General features: G+C 33.5%; 2 protein-coding genes across 3 annotated transcripts; one reads left to right on the forward strand and one right to left on the reverse strand.

The window, feature by feature from the left end:
* The first annotated feature begins 4,252 nt into the window (after positions 1–4,252).
* On the forward strand, positions 4,253–11,228 carry LOC105630002 (elongation factor P (EF-P) family protein). The gene is made up of 11 exons (XM_012211671.4): positions 4,253–4,536; positions 4,649–4,679; positions 4,782–4,795; positions 4,945–4,995; positions 6,172–6,241; positions 7,715–7,781; positions 7,893–7,960; positions 8,787–8,910; positions 10,506–10,545; positions 10,719–10,786; positions 10,931–11,228. Exons 1-11 carry the CDS (start codon positions 4,321–4,323, stop codon positions 10,941–10,943), a joined length of 762 nt encoding a protein of 253 aa, XP_012067061.1. The 5' UTR covers positions 4,253–4,320; the 3' UTR covers positions 10,944–11,228.
* Positions 11,229–14,149: 2,921 nt separating this feature from the next.
* On the reverse strand, positions 14,150–22,970 carry LOC105628595 (DNA-directed RNA polymerase II subunit RPB1). 2 transcript variants are annotated; one of them, XM_089723818.1, is made up of 16 exons: positions 22,272–22,970; positions 21,701–21,812; positions 21,328–21,591; positions 20,734–21,033; positions 20,493–20,651; positions 20,164–20,325; positions 19,828–20,048; positions 19,598–19,739; positions 19,174–19,509; positions 18,789–19,075; positions 18,302–18,560; positions 15,167–18,222; positions 14,944–15,015; positions 14,768–14,818; positions 14,495–14,673; positions 14,150–14,279 (listed from the first exon to the last, which is right to left on the reverse strand). In XM_089723818.1, exons 2-15 carry the CDS (start codon positions 21,782–21,784, stop codon positions 14,535–14,537), a joined length of 5,532 nt encoding a protein of 1,843 aa, XP_089579944.1. In that variant the 5' UTR covers positions 21,785–21,812; positions 22,272–22,970; the 3' UTR covers positions 14,150–14,279; positions 14,495–14,534. The 2 variants fall into 2 exon arrangements, with proteins under 2 accessions (XP_089579944.1, XP_089579943.1); XM_089723817.1 differs by having other exon boundaries at positions 14,150–14,673.
* Positions 22,971–23,326: the final 356 nt, after the last annotated feature.

Genomic DNA, 23,326 nt, shown 5'->3' on the forward strand with positions numbered 1-23,326 from the left:
CCTAGTTTAGCAATATCATCGTAATATACTTTTTTTAAGAAATATATTTCGTTACTATTATAGAAAAACTCAAGTAATTTAAATATTTACTCATAAATCAAATTATCTAGTTAATAAAATTTGTTGATCTTTTAGCAAATGGAAAGAATTGTTTATCTTATTTTCAATAAGATCTTTCTTGCTTGAAAATGATATTAACAAAGATATAGTTAAATTATGATTAGACTATTAGAGAGAAAAGTCATTTAACACATTGTTAAGAAATGCAGCAATAATATCATCATGATATACTTATTTTATACATCCTATATGTGATGGAGTACGGACATTTCCATGGAAACCTTGTGAAACTGAGTTGGATTGTATGCAGCACAATTATGTGGCCAAGAATCACATTTCCGCGATGCAATGCAGGATTCGTTAATCTCTGAAAATATAAAACGGATACATTCCTTAAAAAGATCATAAATCATATCTTTTTGTTTCTCTCTTATATTTGAATTCCATCTTAATTATTTACAGTGTAAATGTATACTCTTGAAGTTCTTTACATAAAGACTTGTCAAAATTTAAAATTGTAAAATATCCTTAGACTTACCAAATTTAAAAATTTGTAGAGAACTTCTTTGGAAGTTTTCGAGAGGTAAACATTGGGTTAGAAGGCTAAATGGAGCATGGATTGAGCTTGTTAACCTTATACTTGACTTTTAAATATCAAGCTTAAACTCTGTTCATAGCAAAAGAGTTGAGTTGAATTTGAGTTTAGCAAATTTAGTTTGCAAATATAACAGTTTGCGCTCGAACTTCTAATTTGAATTTGGCATATATATAATGAAAAAAAATATCTCATTTAGAAGCTCAAACTTAAATTTGAACTCGTTTATAGATAAGTTCAAGCTTATTTACAAGCTCCTTTACTATTGTTAATTTAACTCCTGAGTCAGCCTCATTTCAAAGTTTAAGCTTGACAACTAAGTTTGAATTTAACTTGATAAATTCATAGAATGAATTCTATTCGCAAGTCTAAGCTACTTGCGATTAGCTTAATTGATTTATAGTCCTATAATGAATCATAATCGTTACTTAAAGTTTGTGCTGTGATAATTTTATTGGTGGGCAAGTAAATGCTAGCAACATCTCATAATCCTCTATTTCAATTACATTTAGATTTATTCTTTCTTTTTCCTTTCAGTGCTTCGACTTGAAGCAATAGCTGTAGCTTCAGATGCTTATAGGATAGTTGATGCTACTAACATTGTTTGATTTATGTTGTTGGCAATTTGGAAAGTTAGATTTGTCGGAATTAGTAGGGAGGGAAGATCTTGAAATTAGGGTATGAACTTGATTTTAGCTATGTGTAGGTATTTCTTCGTTATGGGCATCGTTCGAATCCTCCTGTGTTGACACTTTAGCTTGTTTGCACCGACTTTCATATAATGGATGAGAATTAAGTTGTGCAAATGGCTAATCCTGAGCTGTAAAGTAATTGAACTGTGGAAAAACATGCCTCTTTCAAATTCATACTAAACCTATTTGGTGCATTTCTTACCAATATCCAAAGATTTCAACTTTTCTTGCAAGGGGCAATGAAGCTTGGTCCTAGTGGATTTGGTAATTACTTCACCCACACTATAGTTGTTCTAATATTGGAGTAAGATCTTAGTATTCCCAAATTCTCAAATTCATGCTAGATGGAAAAAAGAAAGTCTTTATTTCCTACTGAAAAATAAAAAATTCCTATCCCAATTTGAGTTTTACCCTGCAAGAAGAACAAAGGAAGAAAAGCCAACAAATCAAAAAAGCTCATTAGGTGATTTGTTTTTATTTACTTAAATTAAACTCTTAACTTTTTCTTTGCTACTGCTTAATTGAGAAGAGATATATTTAGAATAAAAAGATAATGAAATTATAACATGAATATATCATGTTTGATGTTCATATTATAAACCCACCGGGAAAAATTTTTTGGATTCGCGAGTACTCTTACATATCACAATTCGTAAATGTGATAATTTGATAGTGAGATGCTAAAAAGAGAAGAGATCAATCGCGAAAAACTACGGGCATTAGATACTAATAAGAGTTAGTTTTTGTTTTTACGGTTCCGGGAACCGGAACCGTCAGTTCGAATCGGTTCAGAATCGTAATCGGAACCGGGCCGAATCGGAACTGGAACCGGAAAATTCCGGTTCGGTTCCGGTTCTAAATTTTCTGGAACCGGAACCGGCGGTTCCAGCCAAACTGTCAGTTTTTTTTTTTTTAAATTTTGTTGTGAAATCTCTTAATTATGTTCAAGTTTTTAAAAAAATAAATTTAATTGAAGTATTTTTTAATTTTTTAGGTGTATCTTTTAATTTTTTATGTTCAAATATATTTTTTTTTAAACCGGTCTTCAAAATTTAAAATTATGTTCAAACTTTTTTAAACAAAAAATAAATTCAGTTGAAAATTTTTTTTTAAAAAAATAATTATGTTCAAGTCTTTAAAAAAAATAAATTTAATTGAAGTATTTTTTTAATTTTTTAGGTGTATCTTTAATTTTTTATGTTCAAATATATATATATATTTTTTAAAACCGGTCTTCAAAATTTAAAATTTAAAATTATGCGATTCGCCGGAAAACCGATCGGAACCGTCGGTTTGGTCACCGTATCGAAATCGGAACCGTTCGCTTTTAAACCAGAATTGGAACCAGAACTTTTCGATTCGATTCCAGTTTCAGTTTTTTTGAAACCGGAACCGTCGGTTCCGGAGCCGTGGCCACCCCTAATTATGGATAAAGAGATGGTATTTTGACTTAGATGAAACTACTAAACGCACACTAAATGCTGTTTTAGAAAATGCTAACATGACTTTAGTCTAGAAAGCTAGAATCCAAGTCCATGGGCCTAATAAATGGGCTGCAATCCATTCATGCCAAGCAAATATTGGGAGAAAACCTAGCCCGAGCTCCATATTTTACAAAATTTACATTCATAATTTACTCTTAAGTCCCTGAAATCTAATCAAAATTACTATTTCAATAGTGAATGTGAGAGACTATTAGGAATAATAATGTATTAAACGTAAATTACCAAATTTCTCAAAATAAATTTATTATATTTCTTATTTTATCCTTTTTTTCCAATTTCTTTTTATTTAAAAATATTTATGTCGTTCTACTGTCATTTTTCATTAATGTACTTTTACCCTTTAAGAATTTAATATAATAATTAGATATTTAAAATATATTTTCTGAAAAGTAATTTTCTAATACTATATTTTTTTGGAAAATAATTTTTCAAAAATACATTTCTATCCCCTAATGCTTATCCAGGATCTCATGTCTCATTTCTCAATAATGGAATGGGATAGAATTTTTTGAGTTTGGTCCATAAATTGAATGCATGAGATAAGTATTAATTTATTGAATTTCATGATCATCAATTAGATGTAATTTGATTGACTTCTTATTTATTAGAGAGTAAATTTTTTATTAATTTGCAAAGTAAAGAAAAAGATTACACCTATTGTGTAACCTATAATATTCTTATTCACATAATGTGCTTCTATTATAAAAATATTTCAAAAAAAAAAAAAATACTAACTCATCTAATTTAATTCATAATGTGTGAATAGATTACTTTATAAATGAAATTTATCTTTTGAAATTGTGAAAAGTGGAATTTTTGACTATTATTGCTGAAATTTAATGAAGTTTATTGTATAAACTTTCTGCAAAATAAAAAATTCTCCATACTTAATAATTATTGTTTATGTTCCATAATTCTAGTAGCATTTAAAATTTTACGTCCCTTAAAAAATCATTAAATTTATTTAAATTATAATAAATTATTGAATAAATTGATTATATTACTTTTAATTTAATCCTAATTCGCTAGCGAGAAAGATTAGGTTAGAGAGAAAAAAGAAAAAGTTGAAAGGAGAGAATACGTTGAGCATTCTCTTTGTTTCAGCTTTCATATATATATATATATATTAAATTAATTTGAAATATAATAGATGTAACTGCATTATTTATAAGGAAAATTACTTTTTCTAGTGTGGTATCATATATTGAAAAATATTTTTCAAGTAATTTTTTATATAATAGCTATACATCAGAAAATAATATATTTTAAAAAATATTTTTTTATAAATTATTTTTGAGAAACAGACCTACTAGTAAATTTGAGGTTTATCCTGATCCGATTTGTATTTACCTTCCAGAGTCTCCACCCATAAACCGTATTTACTACGGCATGTTTTAAAAGCTAGAACCGAGGGGAGATAGGGAATTAAAAAAAAAAAAAAAAAAAAAAAGTAAATAAGTGAAAAAGAATGTTGGCTCTGCAACTGAGCAAGAGACTCTCTCGATCAGACATATCTTCGTGTAGAATCCTAACAACACTCACAAATTCTTCTTTGCATTCGCTATCAGACTTGCTATCTTCGCCGAATCGTAACATCAGTCCCATCGTCACCGGCGACGGCAATCTCGATTCGTGCCCATGGTCCGCAATTCAATATCGTGGTGTGAGAGTGTCAGCCATTCATGTTTGTCCTCCCGCTTTCTTTTTTTCTAATTTATGAGAAATTTTATTTGTATTTTTTCGGATTCATGATGTGAAATTTTTCTAGTTCGTGACTAATTGGAATTATAATGCAGTTAAAACCTGGGAATGTCATTGAAAGAAAAGGTTAGTTTGGAAATCCTTGCGGAACTGTTGTTTTTCTTTTAATAATTGGCTGTTATCTCTTATTTCTTATTGCGTGACTGATAAAAATTTTTTGTTCTGCAGGCAAAATTTATGAGGTATTTTCGGTTTTTAATTATGTTGAAAATATAAATTTTAAATTTTGATTCGAAACATCGATTTTACTTTTGAATTTTAAATTTTGAATTTCTTTTTTTCTAATTGTAGTTGATATGTATAACTATTTGATAGAGTTGTGGAATTTTAGGTACTGGAAGCAGAGCATAGGCAACGGGGAAGAGGAGGAGCGGCGATGCAGGTTTAATTTCTAGAGATGCTTGGTTTAGAAAATTTTGTTCTAAATTTATAGCTACTGCCGCAATTAAAAGGATTAGCTTTTTTTTTTTTTTTTTTTTTTTAATTAACTAAGGTGGCGTTTGTTATTGTTGTTAAAAAACAAAAATGTTTGTTGTAAAAGTGTTTAAATTTACTTTTTAACTTTTTTTCAAAACGGTTTAAAAAACAAAAATGTCTCTCCTACAAGTCTCCCTCTCCTACAAATCTATCTCCTACATGTCACAAGTTTTTTGTATTTCAATAAAAAATTATATCCTTTTAAATATTTTATTATTGTGTTCTCTTTTTTATCTCTTATATATATGTATGAGTTGATTTTGTATATAAAAAATGTCTATACAAAAAAAGTAACTCAAAGAAAAAAAAGAACAGTTTTCAAAAATTAAAAATCAAAAATCAAAAACAATGAAAAAGAAAAAACAAAAAATGATAACTAAGTGTGTGTTATCACTTTTGCTTCTAAAATTTGATTAAATGAAGGTTTCTTGAATTTTAAATTTTTGGGAATTCTCCAATTGCAGCTAAAATAGATTGCTTAAGTTGGGATTATGGTAGAAATGCCAGTGACAGATTGATTTGCAACACTACGGATGCACAAAATTAATAGGCTTAGCTTAGGTTTGGAAGAATGATCTTCTCCCAAGGATCCTTGGTGAGGTAGAAAATGCTATTTTTGTATAATGCTGATGAACTTTTAACTGTAATTGCTGCATTACAATGAGGTTGGGAGGAATGAAAGGAAAAGGAAATGCCTAAGTTGGAAAGTTGAACACATTTGCTTGAAAATTTGATATTTCTACTGAGATAGAATATTCATGAAGAAAGACTAATCTGAATTCAATAAAATCTAGTTGCTAGTTACTGATTACTTGGTGCTTGGTTAGCATTCTGTGAATTGGATCAGGTGTTACCCTTCATATTACATCTTAAGTCATATTGGCAACGCAACAACAATGCAACAACTCCAGTATGATAAAACAGTGTCTTTTTTTTTTCTCTATTGACTAAGAATGGATTGCTTATATTTGGATTTTTTTTTTTTTTTTTTTTTTTTGTGGGTTCTTTTGAACGGTTGACCTAATCGTTGAAGAAAATGTCTTATTTATGTGCCTTCCTTTTGCTTTGCCTTTTGCCTTAGCTGGAGCTTCGCAACATAGACAATGGAAATAAAGAAAGCCTACGGTTTGGTACGGAGGATGCTGTTGAAAGTATATTCCCTAACTTTTAATTCTTATCCCCTTCCATTCAAAATAAATCCGAATTGTTGTTCCACGACTTTTTTTTTTTTTGGGCTTTGTATATGTTTTTGTGTCGAAGTTTCTGAATTCATGTTAAACTTTTTATCTGGCTAGATACGGTATGGTGGCTATATAAAAGTGGTTTCATATAAGGAGTCTACATTTTTTAGCTTACATTATTCTGACCTGGATGTTGGATGAAAAACTTAAGTCATGAGGACTCTGTTCCCCATGTTCTCTGAACATGGCAGAGGATTATGTGGACCTGAGCTATGATAAGGACATCTGGTTGTCTTCTTGTCCTTCTATTGTTGCACAATTTTTCTGGTTGCACTTTTAATTAAATACTCCTTCCGTCCCTTTTTATTTGCTTGTTATTCTTTTTTTGGATGTCCCAAAATGTTTGCAAGGTTTATAAATTTAGATATGTAAACAATTATTTTTCCCATAATAACCTTTATAATTGTTCATTGAACGAAGGGCTTTTAGTATCTTAATGAGTTATTAAGGGTAAAGAAGGGCAAAATAACTTTTGTTGACTAAATTCTTAATATGCGTGTGTTGTCAAACCATGCAACCAAAATGAAACAGAGGGAGTATATGTTTTGATAAGTTATCAATTAAAAACAACAGAGATGAAGAAACGGAGGGTGACACCAAACTGTGGTACAGTTATGTGTTTCTGGCCTTTCTGAGGTTTGAAGTTATGATTTTTTTTATGGAATTGATCTTTATTTTTTGGCTGGTATCATATTTTTTCCAATTGTCAGTATTTGTCAAATGTGTTGGACCCTAGCCATCTCAGTCATCATTTGGTTCCAGATGTTTGTGTTGTAGGTTATCCTATTGATGGATAGTAGATAGTCTAAACAAACTGTCCTTGGATACTCCTCAAAAATTTGTTAAATTGAACTTCGTTCATATAGCATTGAGGTTTCTCCTTTTATTTGGATGCATATGAATATTGTATATTGTTGAATATGTCAGTTTCGGAGGGAATTATGGTTGGTTGGCCTGAACTGGAAGTAGAATCAATCCTTCTTAGCTGATCCTAGTGAAGTATGGGACAACAATGGACATCACATGCTCTCTCCTCCACCCAGTCCAGAATGGAATTAAATAGAATGTAGGAAAACCGAGTCAAGACAATTCTTATACCTCTGTTATTAACATTTTTTAAAATCGGCAAATGGAAGCTGAATCCTGATGGAAATGTTTTGGGTTGTTGGAGCCTAGGTTATTGCCCTTTTGGCATCCTTAGAAATGAAACATTATTTTTATATATGGATTAACCAATGTTGTGGTAAATTTCAGTTGTTTGATCCTTGCTACAACAAATACAAAGTATTTGGATCTATGTGAATTGATTGTTTAAAAATTCTATATTTTTCTTATTAATTATTGTAATATCAAACTAATATTAATTCCATATAATTCCTGCAGAGGTATTTGTTGAGGAAAGGTCTTTCACGTGTTTATATGTAGAACGTGGAACAGCATATCTTATGGAGTGAGTTCAGTTGCTCATTTTGTAGGAAAGACTCTCTCTTTTACTGACTGTTTTAGTCAAATAGCTATTGTAAATTTTCTGAACGTTATATCTGTTTATAATGCTCATCAGCCCTGAAAAGTTTGAGCAACTTGAAGTACCCATGGCATTGTTTGGCGACGCTGCTGCATTTCTAAAAGGTTGGTTAGATTTATTAATGGATTTATTTTTGCTGCCTTTTCAGCTTCTTTGCAGTATCTGTCACATGTTTGTCCCTTGTGATGTTTCCATGACATTTCTCTAGTGCCTATTTCACAGATTTATGAGAGTTTGTGCTTGTAACTTTGTTGTTTTTTTTTTTAAAAGAAAAAAAATTTGATTAAGAAAGGGTAAAATGTGAAGTAAATGTGAACTAAGATAAGCTTTCCCTCTCAAAAAGACAAAAATTACAAAAGTAGGAGCAGAACATCTATTGATACAAAAGGGCTCTCCTATTATGCTGAATAATTGCTATAGAAACATCTTTAACATCCAATGATGTAAAGCGTTATTGTGAAGCCAAAAAAACCATCTTATCTGGGCAACAGTAATCTTCGGAAGTCCATATATGTCATTTAGCCAAACACCCCAGAAAATTATTAGCATTGCTGATCTTTAAATAACTTTTTCCTCCATTTTTCTCCCTTGTTTGAACTCTAATTTTAATTCAATAACTAACCTCTTACGCAAGTATGCAGGAAAACCTATGGTTCATAGAGTATAATATTTGACCTTTGTGCTTGCAACAGACTCTCTTAATACTTTTATCATGGACCAGACAAAAGCTTCAACCTTGGGGGCAACAAGAAAAATCTGAAAAAGATTTGGCATGAAAAATTCTCTGAAGTCATTTCTGATTTGTAAATAATTGTTGCTCCTGCAGCAAACAGTTTCCATTTAATTATTTATTCCATCTTAAGCTTCATCAATTGTCATAAATGGCGTATATATGCTTAAAGACTGAAGTGTAAATTTCATGGTCAACAGAGGACATGGCAGTTAAATTGCAGTTATATGATGAAAGACCTTTGTCTGGATCAATTCCGAAACAAGTTACATGCATTATAAAAGAGACACAGCCCCCAATGAGGGGGCTTACTGCTACACCCCGGTACAATTCATTAATTTTTTAAATGCTTTTTTCTATGTTTACTGCACTTTATCTGTCTATTCTGTTTCTTTTTACCCTTTTAGTGCAAAGTAAGCATTGTGCATCCCGAATCTATTGATTTTTGTTACTACAGTTTTTAGTAGTTCACATGTCATGTTAAACCTTATTTTACTATTTGAAGTGAAAATGCATAAAAGGGAGCAGTAAGTTATCTGAGGAAAGTTAAGATGATGGGAAACCACGGGTTTATGATTTATTTCGAAAATATCATCAGAGATATCCTTAATGTGAAGTTATGTCCTTCATATGGAACACGAGATAAATATCCTTGGCAAGGGATATCAGAGAGTATCTATAACTAAGATGGTTGGAAAGATATTCTGAATCACTACATCAAATTATTAATGATACATTTGATTATCATAAAAACAAAGTAAGATTAACATTAAAGTTCTGAATTTATATATGCGTGCTAATAATGATAATATAGATTGTGTTTGGCAACAACTTTTTAAATAGCTTTCGCTAAACGTTATTTTTTATAGTGATTAGTAACATAGCCTTTGAACTAGTTTTTAGAGGTTAAAATAGTGTTTTATAAGAAGTTAACTTATGTAATGTTTAGCTTTTAAAAGCTATTTTTTATAGTGTTTGATAACATAGCATTTGAATTAGCTTTTAAAGGTTAAGGTAGTATCTTATAAAAAGTTAACTCATATAAAGTTTAGATTTTAAAAGCTATTTTTTTATAATGTTCGATAACAAGTTTTTGAACTAACTTTTAGAGTTTAAGGTAATGTCTTATAAAAAGTTACTTCATGTAATCTTTAACTTTTAAAAGCTTTTTTTTTTTTTTTTTTTTTTTTTTTATAGTGTTCGGTAACATAGCGTTTGAATTAGATTTTAGAGGTTAAGTTAGTGTCTTATAAAAAGTTAACTCACTTAACCTTTAGCTTTTAAAAGCTTTTTTTTTTTTTATAGTGTTCGGTAGCATAGTGTTTGAATTAGCTTTTAAAGGTTAAGGTAGCGTTTTATAAAAAATTAACTAATATAATGTTTAGCTTTTAGCGTTTCATGAAAAGTTAGTCGAATAACTAACGGTTAAATGCTATTAAAACAGCTAACAGCTAATTTTACTGAAGAGACCCATAAACTCTATATGAATAATAAATTTCAAATTACATTTTGCACTAAAACATCTATCTTCTCAATCAGTTTATTTTTTTAGTTTATTCCCAAACCAAATAAAATCTCCTCCTGGATTGTAGGTTTTTAATTAAGATATTATTAGTATTAGTTCTATTCTTTTCTTATCATTGTTAAATTTAGTGTATTCAGTTTTTCTATGGCATTGATGGGGGTGTAAATATTACAGATTTACAGTTTTCAATAATAATAACATCATATGCAGATTTTGTTAATCACAGTCTCACACAGTTTGTTTTAACCTACCTTGTGGTAATATTATTGCAATATATATCACTAGCAAGTAGTGATATTAATGTCTGGAATTTTTTCGAAAAATTCCTGCAATATGTTTAATTACCAATCGAGATGTTTCACATGCTGAATTATTTTCTTGCCTTTTGTACTAGGTATAAAAGGGCTCTGCTGGACAATAATCTCACTGTTCAAGTAAGTTAGAAACCCTATTGCCTATTGTCTTTTGGCCACTGTTATTGCACAGTCGAAAATTTGAAATGGTTGACTTGTGACAACCACCTCTTCAATGAGTTATCCTAAACCTTTTATTGGTTGCTTGAATTTTATCTGAGTCCTTACATGCACATGTTTTCTGAAATATATAGGTACCCCCTTTTCTAGATGTTGGTGAAGAAATAATTATCAACACTATCGATAATTCATATGTTAGCAGGTGAATGTTAGTGTATTATTTTTTAAAAGCGATCTGTTCTTTATATCACTTTTTTTCGGCATCTCGTGTGTTAATAACATTATCCTTTGAGATATTGCTTCAAAAAAGAAAAAATTGCTTATAAGAATAATTTCTTCCTCTCAGGGCCAACAAATAATGGTGTATTGCTGCTGCTTCACTCTTCATGGAAGGTGAGATTTGCAAAATTGCAGGGAGGCAATGGGACTAGTAGACATCTAATTTTCTATTTTGGTAGTGGATAGAAGAAGTGGATGGTAATCTTGAATAGCTTAATTAGTGTCTAGTCCCTTTATTATTGTGAAAATCAGTGTTAATGTCAATTTTGACCTTTAGGTATGATCTCTATTTTAAAAAATTTAAAGGTGCATGACAAGGAGAAAGAAGACAATAAAAATTCAATTTTGTTTTATTATTTATATAATTTTGAATATATTCTTTTTTTGAGAGATTTCAAAGTATTTGTTGTGGTACCATTATGATTAAGAAATTTAATGACAATTGTTGCTGCATTTTATTTTTCTAATTTCCTAGTTAGTTTTGTAGTGTTGCAATTTGAACATACTGTAGTTTATGAAATCTATTGTATGATTAATTTACTAAGAACAAGTAATTTTGTTAGTTGTTTTTCTTAAATAATTGATTTTATTTAAAATTATTTATATCATTTATAATTTTTTTACCTACGGTTCATTTTCAATTCCTACTTAATCCAATCCATTTATGATTTATGGGTTCACATGTTGGATGATTTGAGTTGGGTTAAAAAAATTATTGATCCGTTGACACTGGTTAGACACTTTGGTTAAACCATGAGAAAAACCTTGACTTTTCAATTTGTGTTACGTTTGCGCAACCGAAATTCAACTTTGTTCGAATGTGTATATAAATATATATAGATGGCGCAAGTAACTCGAATCAAGTTAAGTGAAACACTTATCCTTAACCCACTTATAAAGAAACGCACCGTTTAGAATTTCCCCTTCCTCGTCGATCTGTCAATCATTCTCGCTCACCCTCTCTCCCTCTCTTATTCAAAACCAATCAAGTCAAAGAAACCACAATAACACCGCTTCACAAAAAATCACCATAGAAAAAGAAAATAGAAGCCTGGTATGTTAGAATCCGCTGCGAATAGAAGATGACGAATTTTGATTCTTTCGAGAGAATTTTGGAGATTAAGTAGAATTTAAGGAAATTGCAAGGATTACGCCTCCATGGATGCGTAGGAAGTAGGGATAGAAGTTGGGTGGGTACCTGTTAAATTTTCACTATCCACACTTGAATCCGCTAATAAATTTCGATACTCATTTCATTCCAAATCCGTTTAAAATCCTTTTTGTGATATCCATATTTACACATGTTTAAAATTTTAACATCCTTTCTACACCCATTTAACTAATATGCAATCCATTTGAAATGGATTGAGATGAGTAAGATACTATGAAAGTTCACTCTGTTTATATAGCAGTACATCACTTTATAGTTGATGTTGTCGAGCCTAGAAAGACGGACATGAAAATAAACAGTAGGACTAGAAAATGAAAAGTATTAGTAAAGATAATTCTAAAATTCTAGTCGTGTACTATTTTTAAGTAGTTAATTTTTTTTTTTTGTGTTTGATGATATTAGGATTTTTAATTTATAAAAATTTTAGGAGAATATTGTGTTCAATATGCACTTAAATTTTCCCTTAAATTTATTATATTAAATATTTTTAAATTATATAATGGATTTTGGTGGGTAGCAAATACTCACAGCTTTAAACCCACACTCAACCTAAACCCTTAGTAGGTAGTTAATTTGATACACATACATGTTCTAAACCCATTTAATTAATACCCAAACTTACTATAAATGGATTCTTGTGGGTTGGGTACCCACGAAATCTCACCCCTCTTCCATCCCTATTAAGACTGTGTTCAACGGTATCTAGGATGAATTGATCGAACACTATTTCTATATATTATTATGTTCGACAACCTGATATATAGAGTAACTTTTAGAGGATGAAAAAACATTTTATAAAATATTATTCTATCTAACGTTTAGCATTTTAAGTCTTTTTGCTGAAATTTTTTTACACACTAATTTAAAGTCCTTCTTTATCACATTATGTCTTTTTATTATTTTTTATGCTTGGCTTGTTTATAATTGATAGTAAAAGAAAAAAAAGGTTTATTTTATATATTTGCATTTGAACTCAAGAAATATTAAAAATTAAAAATATTGATCTAAAAATTTCCAATTTTATTTATATAATAGTGAATTTTTCTACTTTTGCTCTTTTAAATTTTGAAAATTTAGGTTTAGTGAAATTTTTTTTTAGAATGAGTTTAATTATAATGTATAGTAAAAATTCCTAAGGGGATATTGCAATGTACTTTTTGTTATTTTAAATTTAATTGTCAATCAAACTGTTATTTTTACTAAACACTTTGCTTTTAACTGCTACTTAAATAGCTAATAATTAATAGTTATCATTCAACAGCTAACAATTACTAAAACAATTATAAAATAACTAGAGCTGCTAAAACAACTAAATTTTCAAAACAGACCCTGATAAGAAACCTTGAACTGCGCAGAAGAGACCTTGAACAACTATCTTTTCAAAGATTTTTGTTTTTATATTTTCTGGAAAATTTTGGGAAAAGTAAGGTTTTATAGGAATTATTAGTTCAGACATTAAAGTTTTATAGAAATTATTAATTCAAACAGGCATTTAGTATTCGATAACAATTTTTAAATTAACTTTTAGCGTGTTGATCAAGTTAAAATTTTATTTCTATTATTGTACCATTTGGTAACATAGTTTTTAAAATAATTTTTAATTTTTAGAGTTTGAAAAAGCTTTTTATAAATGCTAAATATTTAAGAAAAAATAATTATTTCGTCCCTGAGATTTACCATAATTATTTAAATAGTCCACAATATTTATACAAATATTTATAACATCCCTGAACTTTACTTCCGTTTTATTAATTGATTCTTCCGTCCAAAAAACACACTTTTTCCATTAATTTTGAGAGGAAAAGACGAAATTATCCTTTATAAGTTTTCATTATTTCATCCCTAAAGTTTGCCATAATTATTTTAGTCCTTGACATTTATGTTATTATTTATAATATCCTTGAGGTTCACTTCCGTCGTATTATTTGATCCTTCCATCCAAAAAACACATTTTTCTGTTAATTTTTAATAGAATGACCAAACTACCCTAAATCCTCTAATTAACATATCCTCCTTTTCAACTCATTTGCTTTCCTTCGTACTCTGCTCACAAAAATGCACATGATAAGGCAACAACTACCATAGTCAGAAATTAGGCGGAGTACAAGAAAACGGTTCTGAAACAATAATATAGGCTACATAATAACTGCAAATATCACAAATAGGGCAAAAAAATTGTAGTCGTTTTCCTTACACGGCTACAAGATATACTGATGGAATTGAATACCGTTGCAACCCCTATCAACTGTAAGTGAAAAAACAAATTTCAGTTCCACTTGTTTATACAACAATATCAAATCAACTTAATCCAGTCACAATGAAAACAACTTGAAGCTTTTTTTTCTTTCTTTTTTAACCTTTTAAGCCAGTTGTAACTATGCTACGCCTTCCTAAAACATAGGTCTTACAAGAAGTTTTGTCATCACTCATAAATACAAAAGATCAAAAGAACAACTTTACCTTTACTTCCTAACAAGCATTTCATGAAATCGACTTTGCCTCATCGACTGCTCTTGTCATCCTTATCCTTTCCATTCCTGTCCTCTTTATTATTCCTGTCATCCTTGGTATTTGTTTGAGGAGTGTATTGGCTGGTTGATGACGGTGAGTAACCAGGTGCACTTGGCGAGTACCCAGCACTAGGAATGTACAGAACAGAAAAGAATGTGAAATAACTGTTATCATATTGATCAAATTAGACCAATGTATTGTTTAGGGAATTTCGGCATATACCTATATTGTGGAGAACTTGGGCTGTAATCTGGTGCTCCAGAATTATATGGGCTGAAGAAAAACAAAAGCAAGCATGATAAGAATGCACAATGCCTAAAGCTTAACGTAGGAATGTCAAACCAGTAAAACAATATTAGAAGTAGCAGTGGACAAGATGGTGGCACGATAAGACTCACCTGCTAGGACTATACGTTGGACTCGAAGGGGAATATGATGGAGACGTGGGGGAATATGATGGCGACGTCGAACTGCAGCACAACATTTAAAAATTAATAATAAATAAGCAGTAAGAGAGAGTAGATTATCATCATAAATATTAAAGGGCAGAGACGGGGTTTTGGAGGAACTAGAATAAAATAACAAGTATGAAACAAACTATCTGGTAAAAGGTTAGCCTACCTGTAATTTGGAGATGTAGGGCTGTAAGGACTGGATGGTGATAACCTTGGACTGCTTGGTGAATATGCCATTGAATATTTAGCTGACTGAGGGTTGTAGCTTGGTGATGTAGGGCTGTAGCTAGGGGAGGTGGGGCTGTACCCAGGGGATGTGGGGCTATATGCAGGTGAAGTTGGGCTATATGATGGAGATGTGGGACTATAAGATGGAGAAGTTGGACTGTAAGAAGGTGATGTTGGGCTATAGGAAGGTGATGTTGGGCTATAAGAAGGAGAAGTCAGGCTGTATGACGGTGAGGTGGGACTGTAAGCAGGAGAAGTGGGACTATATGCTGGTGACGTGGGACTATAAGCTGGAGAAGTAGGGCTGTAACTGGGAGACGTTGGGCTGTAGCTGGGAGACGTTGGGCTATAGCTGGGAGACGTTGGGCTGTAACTTGGGGAAGTTGGGGAATACGATGGACTTGTAGGAGAATAGGCCGGACTGGTTGGACTGTAGCCAGGAGAACTGGGGCTGTAGGTTGGTGAGGTTGGGCTATATCCGGGAGAGGTGGGGCTGTAACCAGGTGAGGTAGGACTATATCCAGGAGATGTGGGACTATAGCCAGGGGATGCTGGACTGTAGCCTGGAGATGATGGGCTGTAGCCAGGAGACGACGTAGGAGAGAAAGCCATTCCACCAACATATGGTGAGAACTGAGCATCTGTAATGGGTGAGAGGCGAAGATTTGGGCTCAGCAAGTAACTCGGAGACATCATTCCCTCATGGTAAGGAGTTCCTGATACTGGAGAACGAGCTGGAGTCATGCCAAAGTCCAGGCCATCCATGTAACTAGGGAGCTGAAGTTCTATAGCATTCTTCAACATTTCAGCATTAAGATATAATGAACAGCCTCCTGTTCCAATTGGTGCAAGCTGACCGAGCATTATATTTTCAGTGACACCCTTCAAGTAATCTGATTCGGCATACACAGCAGCATCAAGAAGAATGTCCACAGTCTCTTCAAACGAGCACCTCATCAATGGCCCGGTGTCATTCCGATTGATACCATGGCGGGTGATCGACATCAAATGGCCGCGATAGGTCATGGTATCACACAATATAGCTAGATGTCGGTAATTCACATAGGATCCATCGAAAGATATAACAGCCCTCAACTCATCTAGCAAGGAGCGGCGAACTGCCTCAATACCAAGAACTTCAATAACTTCAATCAAATGATTGCTCGTAGTCCTCCTTGCATCAACATTTTCATTACACATAACAGCCAGGAGATTGACACCCTCTGTATCAAGCATCCATTCCTCTGCTGTCTTAAATCCATCCTTCTCATCAAACTTGCTTACTTTACCATTTTTAATAAAGACCTTGTTTATATCTGGGATACCTCGAAGAGCCATTTCTGTCAGCATGTTACTCTCAATCTTCTTCAGGAAAACATCATCCTCAGCAGACTCATCATCCAACTCGCCCTTCGGAGCCTCATCATTCATGATACGTATCCGGAGGATCAGTTTTTCAGCATTGTCATCATTAAATATACATGTCAAATCATCATCGAATTCAAGATTGATCTTCTCAGCAATGTCAGCCATGTTAAGCTTCTTATCAACCATCATTTCACGGTTCAACTCTACACGTAGCAACCAAGGAGAGATTTTTTCTGGTGCAACCTCTTCATCTGGCATTTCATAATATGACTTCACAAATTCAGCATCCTCTTCAATTATGGTACTCATGGGATCTGGATCATACCATACTTCTGTAGCTTGAGTAACACTCCTGAGAGTCGTGTACTCCAGAGCACATTGAACACTCTTAGCCTTCTCCTTTGTGCCATTACATTCTGGTTTTAGGTAGACAGAAAGAGAGGGTGTTTTGATCTTTTTAGCTATATTAATAATTTCCTTCAGTCTGGGAACACCAAGAGTAACATTCTTTGCACTAACACCAGCATAGTGGAAAGTATTGAGGGTCATTTGAGTGGCAGGCTCTCCAATGGACTGTGCAGCAACACAACCTATCATTTCCCCAGGTGCCACCAACGACTGCAAGAACCGTGATTCTATCTCACCAATAACCCAATCAAACGCTTCACGAGTAAGCCTGTATTCCTCCAACACCCTTTTACTGGCAAGAGTGCTACGAAGCAAAATTCCAAAGAAAAGAGTGGCATTCTTTTGGGCTTCGACACTCAATGGATCATCCCCAGGAACAACTTTTAATCTCTCCTGTAGCTTATCAACAGCTTCTACAGCTTCCATTGGATGAATGTCTGAGGGCCTTCTCGTATCAACCTTGAAAGTCTTCTGTGCATTCCAAATAAGCCTCATGAGGTTAACAGGCAATGGCCAAGAATTATCACCTGTGGTTGCAATCTCTGTTCCTAGTTGGTATCTATCTGCTTCAAGTTTTTGAACTTCGGCATCAAACACATCGCGCAATTCTCGAATATTTTTCAAATCCTCAATGTGATCCGGCATCATGTAAGAAGGGTTCCAATTTTTATCATCGATTTCATATCTGAAGACCCTATCAAATTCTGATTTCTTCATTTTTAAAGAATCCAGCTTCTGTGATTCTATCCAGACAGCATCCATACCGTCTTCCCCATAGAGAAACTGAATAACATCTCCCAGTGAATTCCTAACAGTGCCATCATATTTAACCATAATATCCTCCATGGCCTTCACTAGTCGCCTCTGAATATACCCAGTCTCAGAAGTCTTCACTGCTGTATCTATAAGACCTTCCCTACCACCCATAGCATGAAAAAAGAACTCCTGGGGGGTCAACCCACGCAGATATGAGTTCTCCACAAACCCACGACTTTCTGGCCCATAATCATCCTTGGTAAAGTGAGGCAATGTCCGATCTATAAAACCATATGGGATACGCTTACCCTCAACATTTTGCTGCCCCACACAAGCAGTCATCTGCGATATGTTAATGAAACTCCCTTTTGAGCCTGCAGTAACCATGGCCTTGAGGTTGTTACTCTCAGACAAACTCTTCTGGGCACTGCTTCCAGCATCATCACGAGCTTTATTCAATGTCTACAAGACGGCAAATGTGTTAGGAAGCAACAAAAGTAGCCAGACAAAGAAGAATGAGTAAGGATGATTTCCTAAGCACCTGATTCACTTTGTTTTCAAATGATTCCATCATAGTCCTTCCAGGTTCAGCTTCTAGTTCCTTGTTTTGAGCCTTCCTAATATGATCCTTCACTTCATTTTTTGCTTTTGAAATAGTTTCATTGATTTTCTCCATTGTAGCTGCATCAGCAATTGTATCTCCAATACCCATGCTAAAACCATTTTGCAAAAGCCAATAATTCACAAGCCACTGAGTATGGCCCAAAAATTTGCGAGCTGCATCTGGACCAACCTCTTCCCTGCACACAAAAAAGACATTACATTAAACACCATACATCGATACCAGGTTAAGTTCCATTAGATTGGATTCAAACTCCACCCAGTAATGAAGCATATGACTTGATGGCAGAAAACTAAGAATTCTTAAGACAAAAATTCGCAGATCTCTGTAACAATGCACCTGAAAACTAAAAAAGAATCTGCAAAAAATTAAATTTCCCAATGCCTGAAAATACATAAATGCATACCAAATGACATGAATAAGACTTCCAGAAGAGCTCCCAAGAGTTTTCTTGCAAAGAGTTCCAGATAGTAGCTCCCCTTTTTCTATTCGAACTAGAGTATCCCCTGGAGTAATAATTCCTCTATCTGTATCCGTGTGCCAGGCAGCAGTTCTAATAAGATTTATCTGCTTTGGAATAATAAGATTAAAAACTTGCTTTCCTGTCCAAAGAGGCCGTGGCTTCAGAATTGCAGGAGCAGGAACTTTTCCATCAAAATCCTCCCACCACATCAATATATTCATAAAGACATCCTGCAAGATAAGAAACAAAAGTCATCATTATGTCCATCAAGACAATAGAATACAGCTAAAACGGCCAAGAAAACCAAATCATACTCTCCAACTATCACCTTCTCTATAAAAGTGTCCCTCTTGGTGATCTTACGGCATCCTAAAAGTGTATCCTGGACAATTCCCATAACTGGCCGGTTTGATTGAGGTGACACGATGCACTTAGGTACCATCATTAGCTCCAATACCTCTGCTCTAGTTTCAAATGATTGGGGAACATGCATGTTCATTTCATCACCATCAAAATCAGCATTATATGGTGAAGTGACAGACAAGTTCAAACGGAAAGTAGAGTATGGCATAATCTTGATTCTGTGTCCCATAATTGACATTTTATGTAGACTAGGTTGTCGATTGAAGAGCACAAAGTCACCATCATTCAAATGCCTCTCCACCTGAAACCGCATTTCAAGAATTCAGAAAAAACAATAGACAAGATGTAATTGAGGTGAAAGAAAAAAGTTAAAATATGTCAGACTATGCCTTGTAACCAAGCTCCAAATGATGATCACTGCTTTTCTTCAAATAACGAAGATCAAGTCTTTGGCCATCATCCCTTATGATATATTTTGCACCAGTTTTACCAGGTGGAGGATGTGGCCCATACTCAACAAGCTCCTTCAATCTGATTTAAGATGATCCATGCTTAAGACAGATAAAAAGAATCAGAAGAACCAAAAAAGTAAATGCTTTGAGCGAGAAAAGAGATTGACCTTTCAATGTTATATGGAGTCACAGTTTCTGGGTAGGTGAGATTCAATGCAATACTCCAAGGCACACCTAGTTGATCAATATTGATATTGGGATCTGGTGTTATGACAGTACGTGCAGAAAAATCCACACGTTTCCCCATCAGGTTACCCCTAATTCGGCCTTCCTTGGCCTTCAGCCTACTACAAATTGATTTAATAGGTCTCCCAGATCTTTGTGTAGCCTGCATAGTAAGGCACATCAGCTAGTCAGTATCAGCTTCTTACAGCCAGCCACACACATTATATTAAGTTTATACAATTAAAACTTCAGACAAATAATTGTTCAAGAAACCATACTCTTGGCTGTCCGGGCAACTCGTTGTCAAAGTATGTGGCTATATGAAATTGCAACAACTGTGCAAACTCTGATATGATGTGTGCAGGTGCCCCACCCCTCTCTTGTTTCCTTAGATTTTCATTGTGCCTAATAACCATTGCCAACTGATGCGTTAAATCATCCTGGATTCAGCAAAGACAAAGAAACAATGATAATTTCAGACAAGTTGAAATTTGCTTGATCGTTATTGAAGCTCAAATACAAAACAACACATACCCAAACACAAATAATTGAGTATTTAGATATAAAGGTCCTTTGTAATAAAGCATCAACTAAAAAAGAAGCTTGCCTCACTCCTAGCGGATGTATCCATCATCACAGAGGGCCTCACTGGAGGCGGTGGAATTGGAAGGACTTGCAGAATCATCCAATCTGGACGTGCATACTTCGGGTTAAATCCCAGCAATTGGCAGTCCTCATCGCTTATCCTTTTCAAAACACCAAGAACCTGCAGTACCAATAGATAAGCTTAGCATCGTGTAAGAGAGTTGGACATAAGGTTAAAGATTTCTAAGTTTAGGTTAGATTACCCTTTCTGCTGTAAGTAACTGCTTTCTTTCTACTGGTTCAGGAAGCTGTTCCTGGTCATCATTTTTCTTCCTTTGAGCCTTGTACTCTGCAATCATCTTCATACCTTCAATAGAAATTTTTGGCTGCTGAGCACCACATCCACCTCGACTCTTTTTCACTGGCTCTTCAGTATCTTGACCTTGAACATCAATATCATCACCACCTTCACATTTAGTCTTATTCTTACAAGCATCAAGAATCTTTTTCAGGCGGTTTTTGGGATTCCTTATTTTCAAAGCTTGCTTAAACTTGTGATCTTCCTGCAGGAAGAAAAATAAAACGTTCCCAATATCATGATAATCAAGAATACAAAACTAGTAGAATAACCTACTATCTGGTGATAAACATATAATTTAGATACTGATTTAGCAATCAACAATTGCTGTAAACTCCTACTAGCCAATTTCTTCAGGCCGCCTCATTCATTACACCAAGAGTAAGTGCTAAACATAGGTGTAAATACCACATTGACAACTAAAACTTTCTTGATGACATGAGTAAACTATTAAACTACAATCAATGAAGCTAATAGCAATTCTATTCAAAAGAAGTACCTCATCAGCCAAAATCTTGGAACAGTTGAAACAAACGCACCGCATGATGCTCAAAACAGTCTTCATGAAACCAATATGGAACATTGGCTTAGCCAATTCCAGGTGACCAAAATGACCTGGACATTCAGCCATATTCGCAGTACATGTCTCACATTTCATTTTCCTATCAATAGTACCTAGTCTAGGATCACTCAAGCCACCTGGCTTAGGCTTGCCCCTCTCTGTAGTTTCACTGTACTCAATTTGCACCACAGACATTTGCCTCTGCCACCAAATAACAACATAAATAAAAAATCAAATTCAGGAAACATTAATTCAATAGCAAATACTAAATCCAGGGAAAAAAAAACACAAATGAGATATGAGAATTTACAATCTCATCGGCGCTTAGTATGCCGAACTGAACCATGCGGACTTTGGCAACTTCCGCCGGAGAAAAAGGAAATCTTGTATCCATATCAAAGTTGTCAAACTGGCTTTTTTACCTGGCAGGACAGTCCACAAAATCGGAACTTAAAATCAAATCCAAAATTATAAGAAATTACAAACAACCTAAAATGAAGTAATATAGCTGGCATGCACATTTATAACAAGTCAAAATAAAAATAATAATAGAAAAGAGATAAAATTGTCATAATACCTCTTAGTTTCAACCTCAAAATGATGCTTAAATTACAATAACAGAAACAGATGCTTAGACCTAATCTTTTAGTTTTCTAAGAAACATAGTAACAGATGCCATGCTAGTTATCTAAGTTTTCTAACTGATATTGCAATTTTATTAATAAATGAATACTCAAATCCAATGTCAGCATTCAGTTAGTCCAAGCTTTTGGAATTACAGAGAGATGGAGAGCCAAGGTTGGCATTTTGAGAACTCAAAAAACCCAATCAAACAAGAAAAAGAAGATCAATTACAGATAGGAAAAGAGGGAAAAACTTACAACTGATTAACAAATTAGAGAGAGAAGAATAGACGTAGTGAGGTTGCAATGGGAAACCAAGACGGTCCAGCGAAGGGTGTCCGTCAGTGGAGGTTTCGTTGCCGCTGGAAGCCTCTAGTTTTAGACCTTTGCTTCAAATGATCAAATTAGGGCAAACTGTGTACTATACCCGAACCAAAGAAAACCCAAATTACTTGAGTTTATATCACCCAATCAATTTTGGAAACAGAAAGAGAGAGCTAAAGAAGAGAGATGAGAGAGTTCCATGGATGTCGCCAAGGTTCGATGATTGAGAGAGCAAAAGTGAGAACGGAGATAGACAAGGAAGAAAAGAGGGAAGAAGAAAGTACAGAATTAATACAGTGCGTTTTGTGCCCTAAAATGATTTTAACCACTCAGACACCTTGACTGATTCTTGGAAGCTGGCTGTAAATGGATATTGCGTCTGGATTGAGAGAATCGGGACACAGAAAGAAGAGTAGCTAAATACTCCAACTGTAAAATACTCTAAACCCTAGATTTTCAAAGAAAACGAGAACTGAAATTGAAATGATTACGATTAAATATTCTTTATCCTTTTTTTTGTTATTATTTTGAATTTCGGTTCGTTTCAGTAAGGATGGAGGGAGATCGGGAATGAAGAGCCAGAGATCTCACAGAGAAAATTTTCTCAATCGAGAGCTCTCAACCGGAAGGAACCTTGACCCAAACAGGGTATTTATAGACAAACTCGCCTTAGGTAGTGGCATTAAATTTGGTTTCTTTCGGGTGTTTTTTTTTTTAAAATGTAATTCATCAGTAATAATACGAAGAATTAGAAATAAACGTATAGACTAGACGTAGAATTTTATTGACTAATAAAATTCACTGATCTTTTAACGAAATAAAAGAATTTATATCCTTTTGAATTATGAAATTAAATTTAAAAAATATAATATTAGATCTTTCCGGTTGGAGTTGATCTTGACAAAAAGATATAAATCTTCATAACAGCAATTAGTCCGTTAATTGAATAATACATCCTCTAGATCTTCTATAACTGGATTGCTTTTTCA

This window comes from Jatropha curcas, chromosome 7 (genome assembly GCF_041381405.1).
Source record: "Jatropha curcas cultivar XTBG-Jc1 chromosome 7, XTBG_Jcur_1.0, whole genome shotgun sequence".
Taxonomy (NCBI): Eukaryota; Viridiplantae; Streptophyta; class Magnoliopsida; order Malpighiales; family Euphorbiaceae; genus Jatropha; species Jatropha curcas.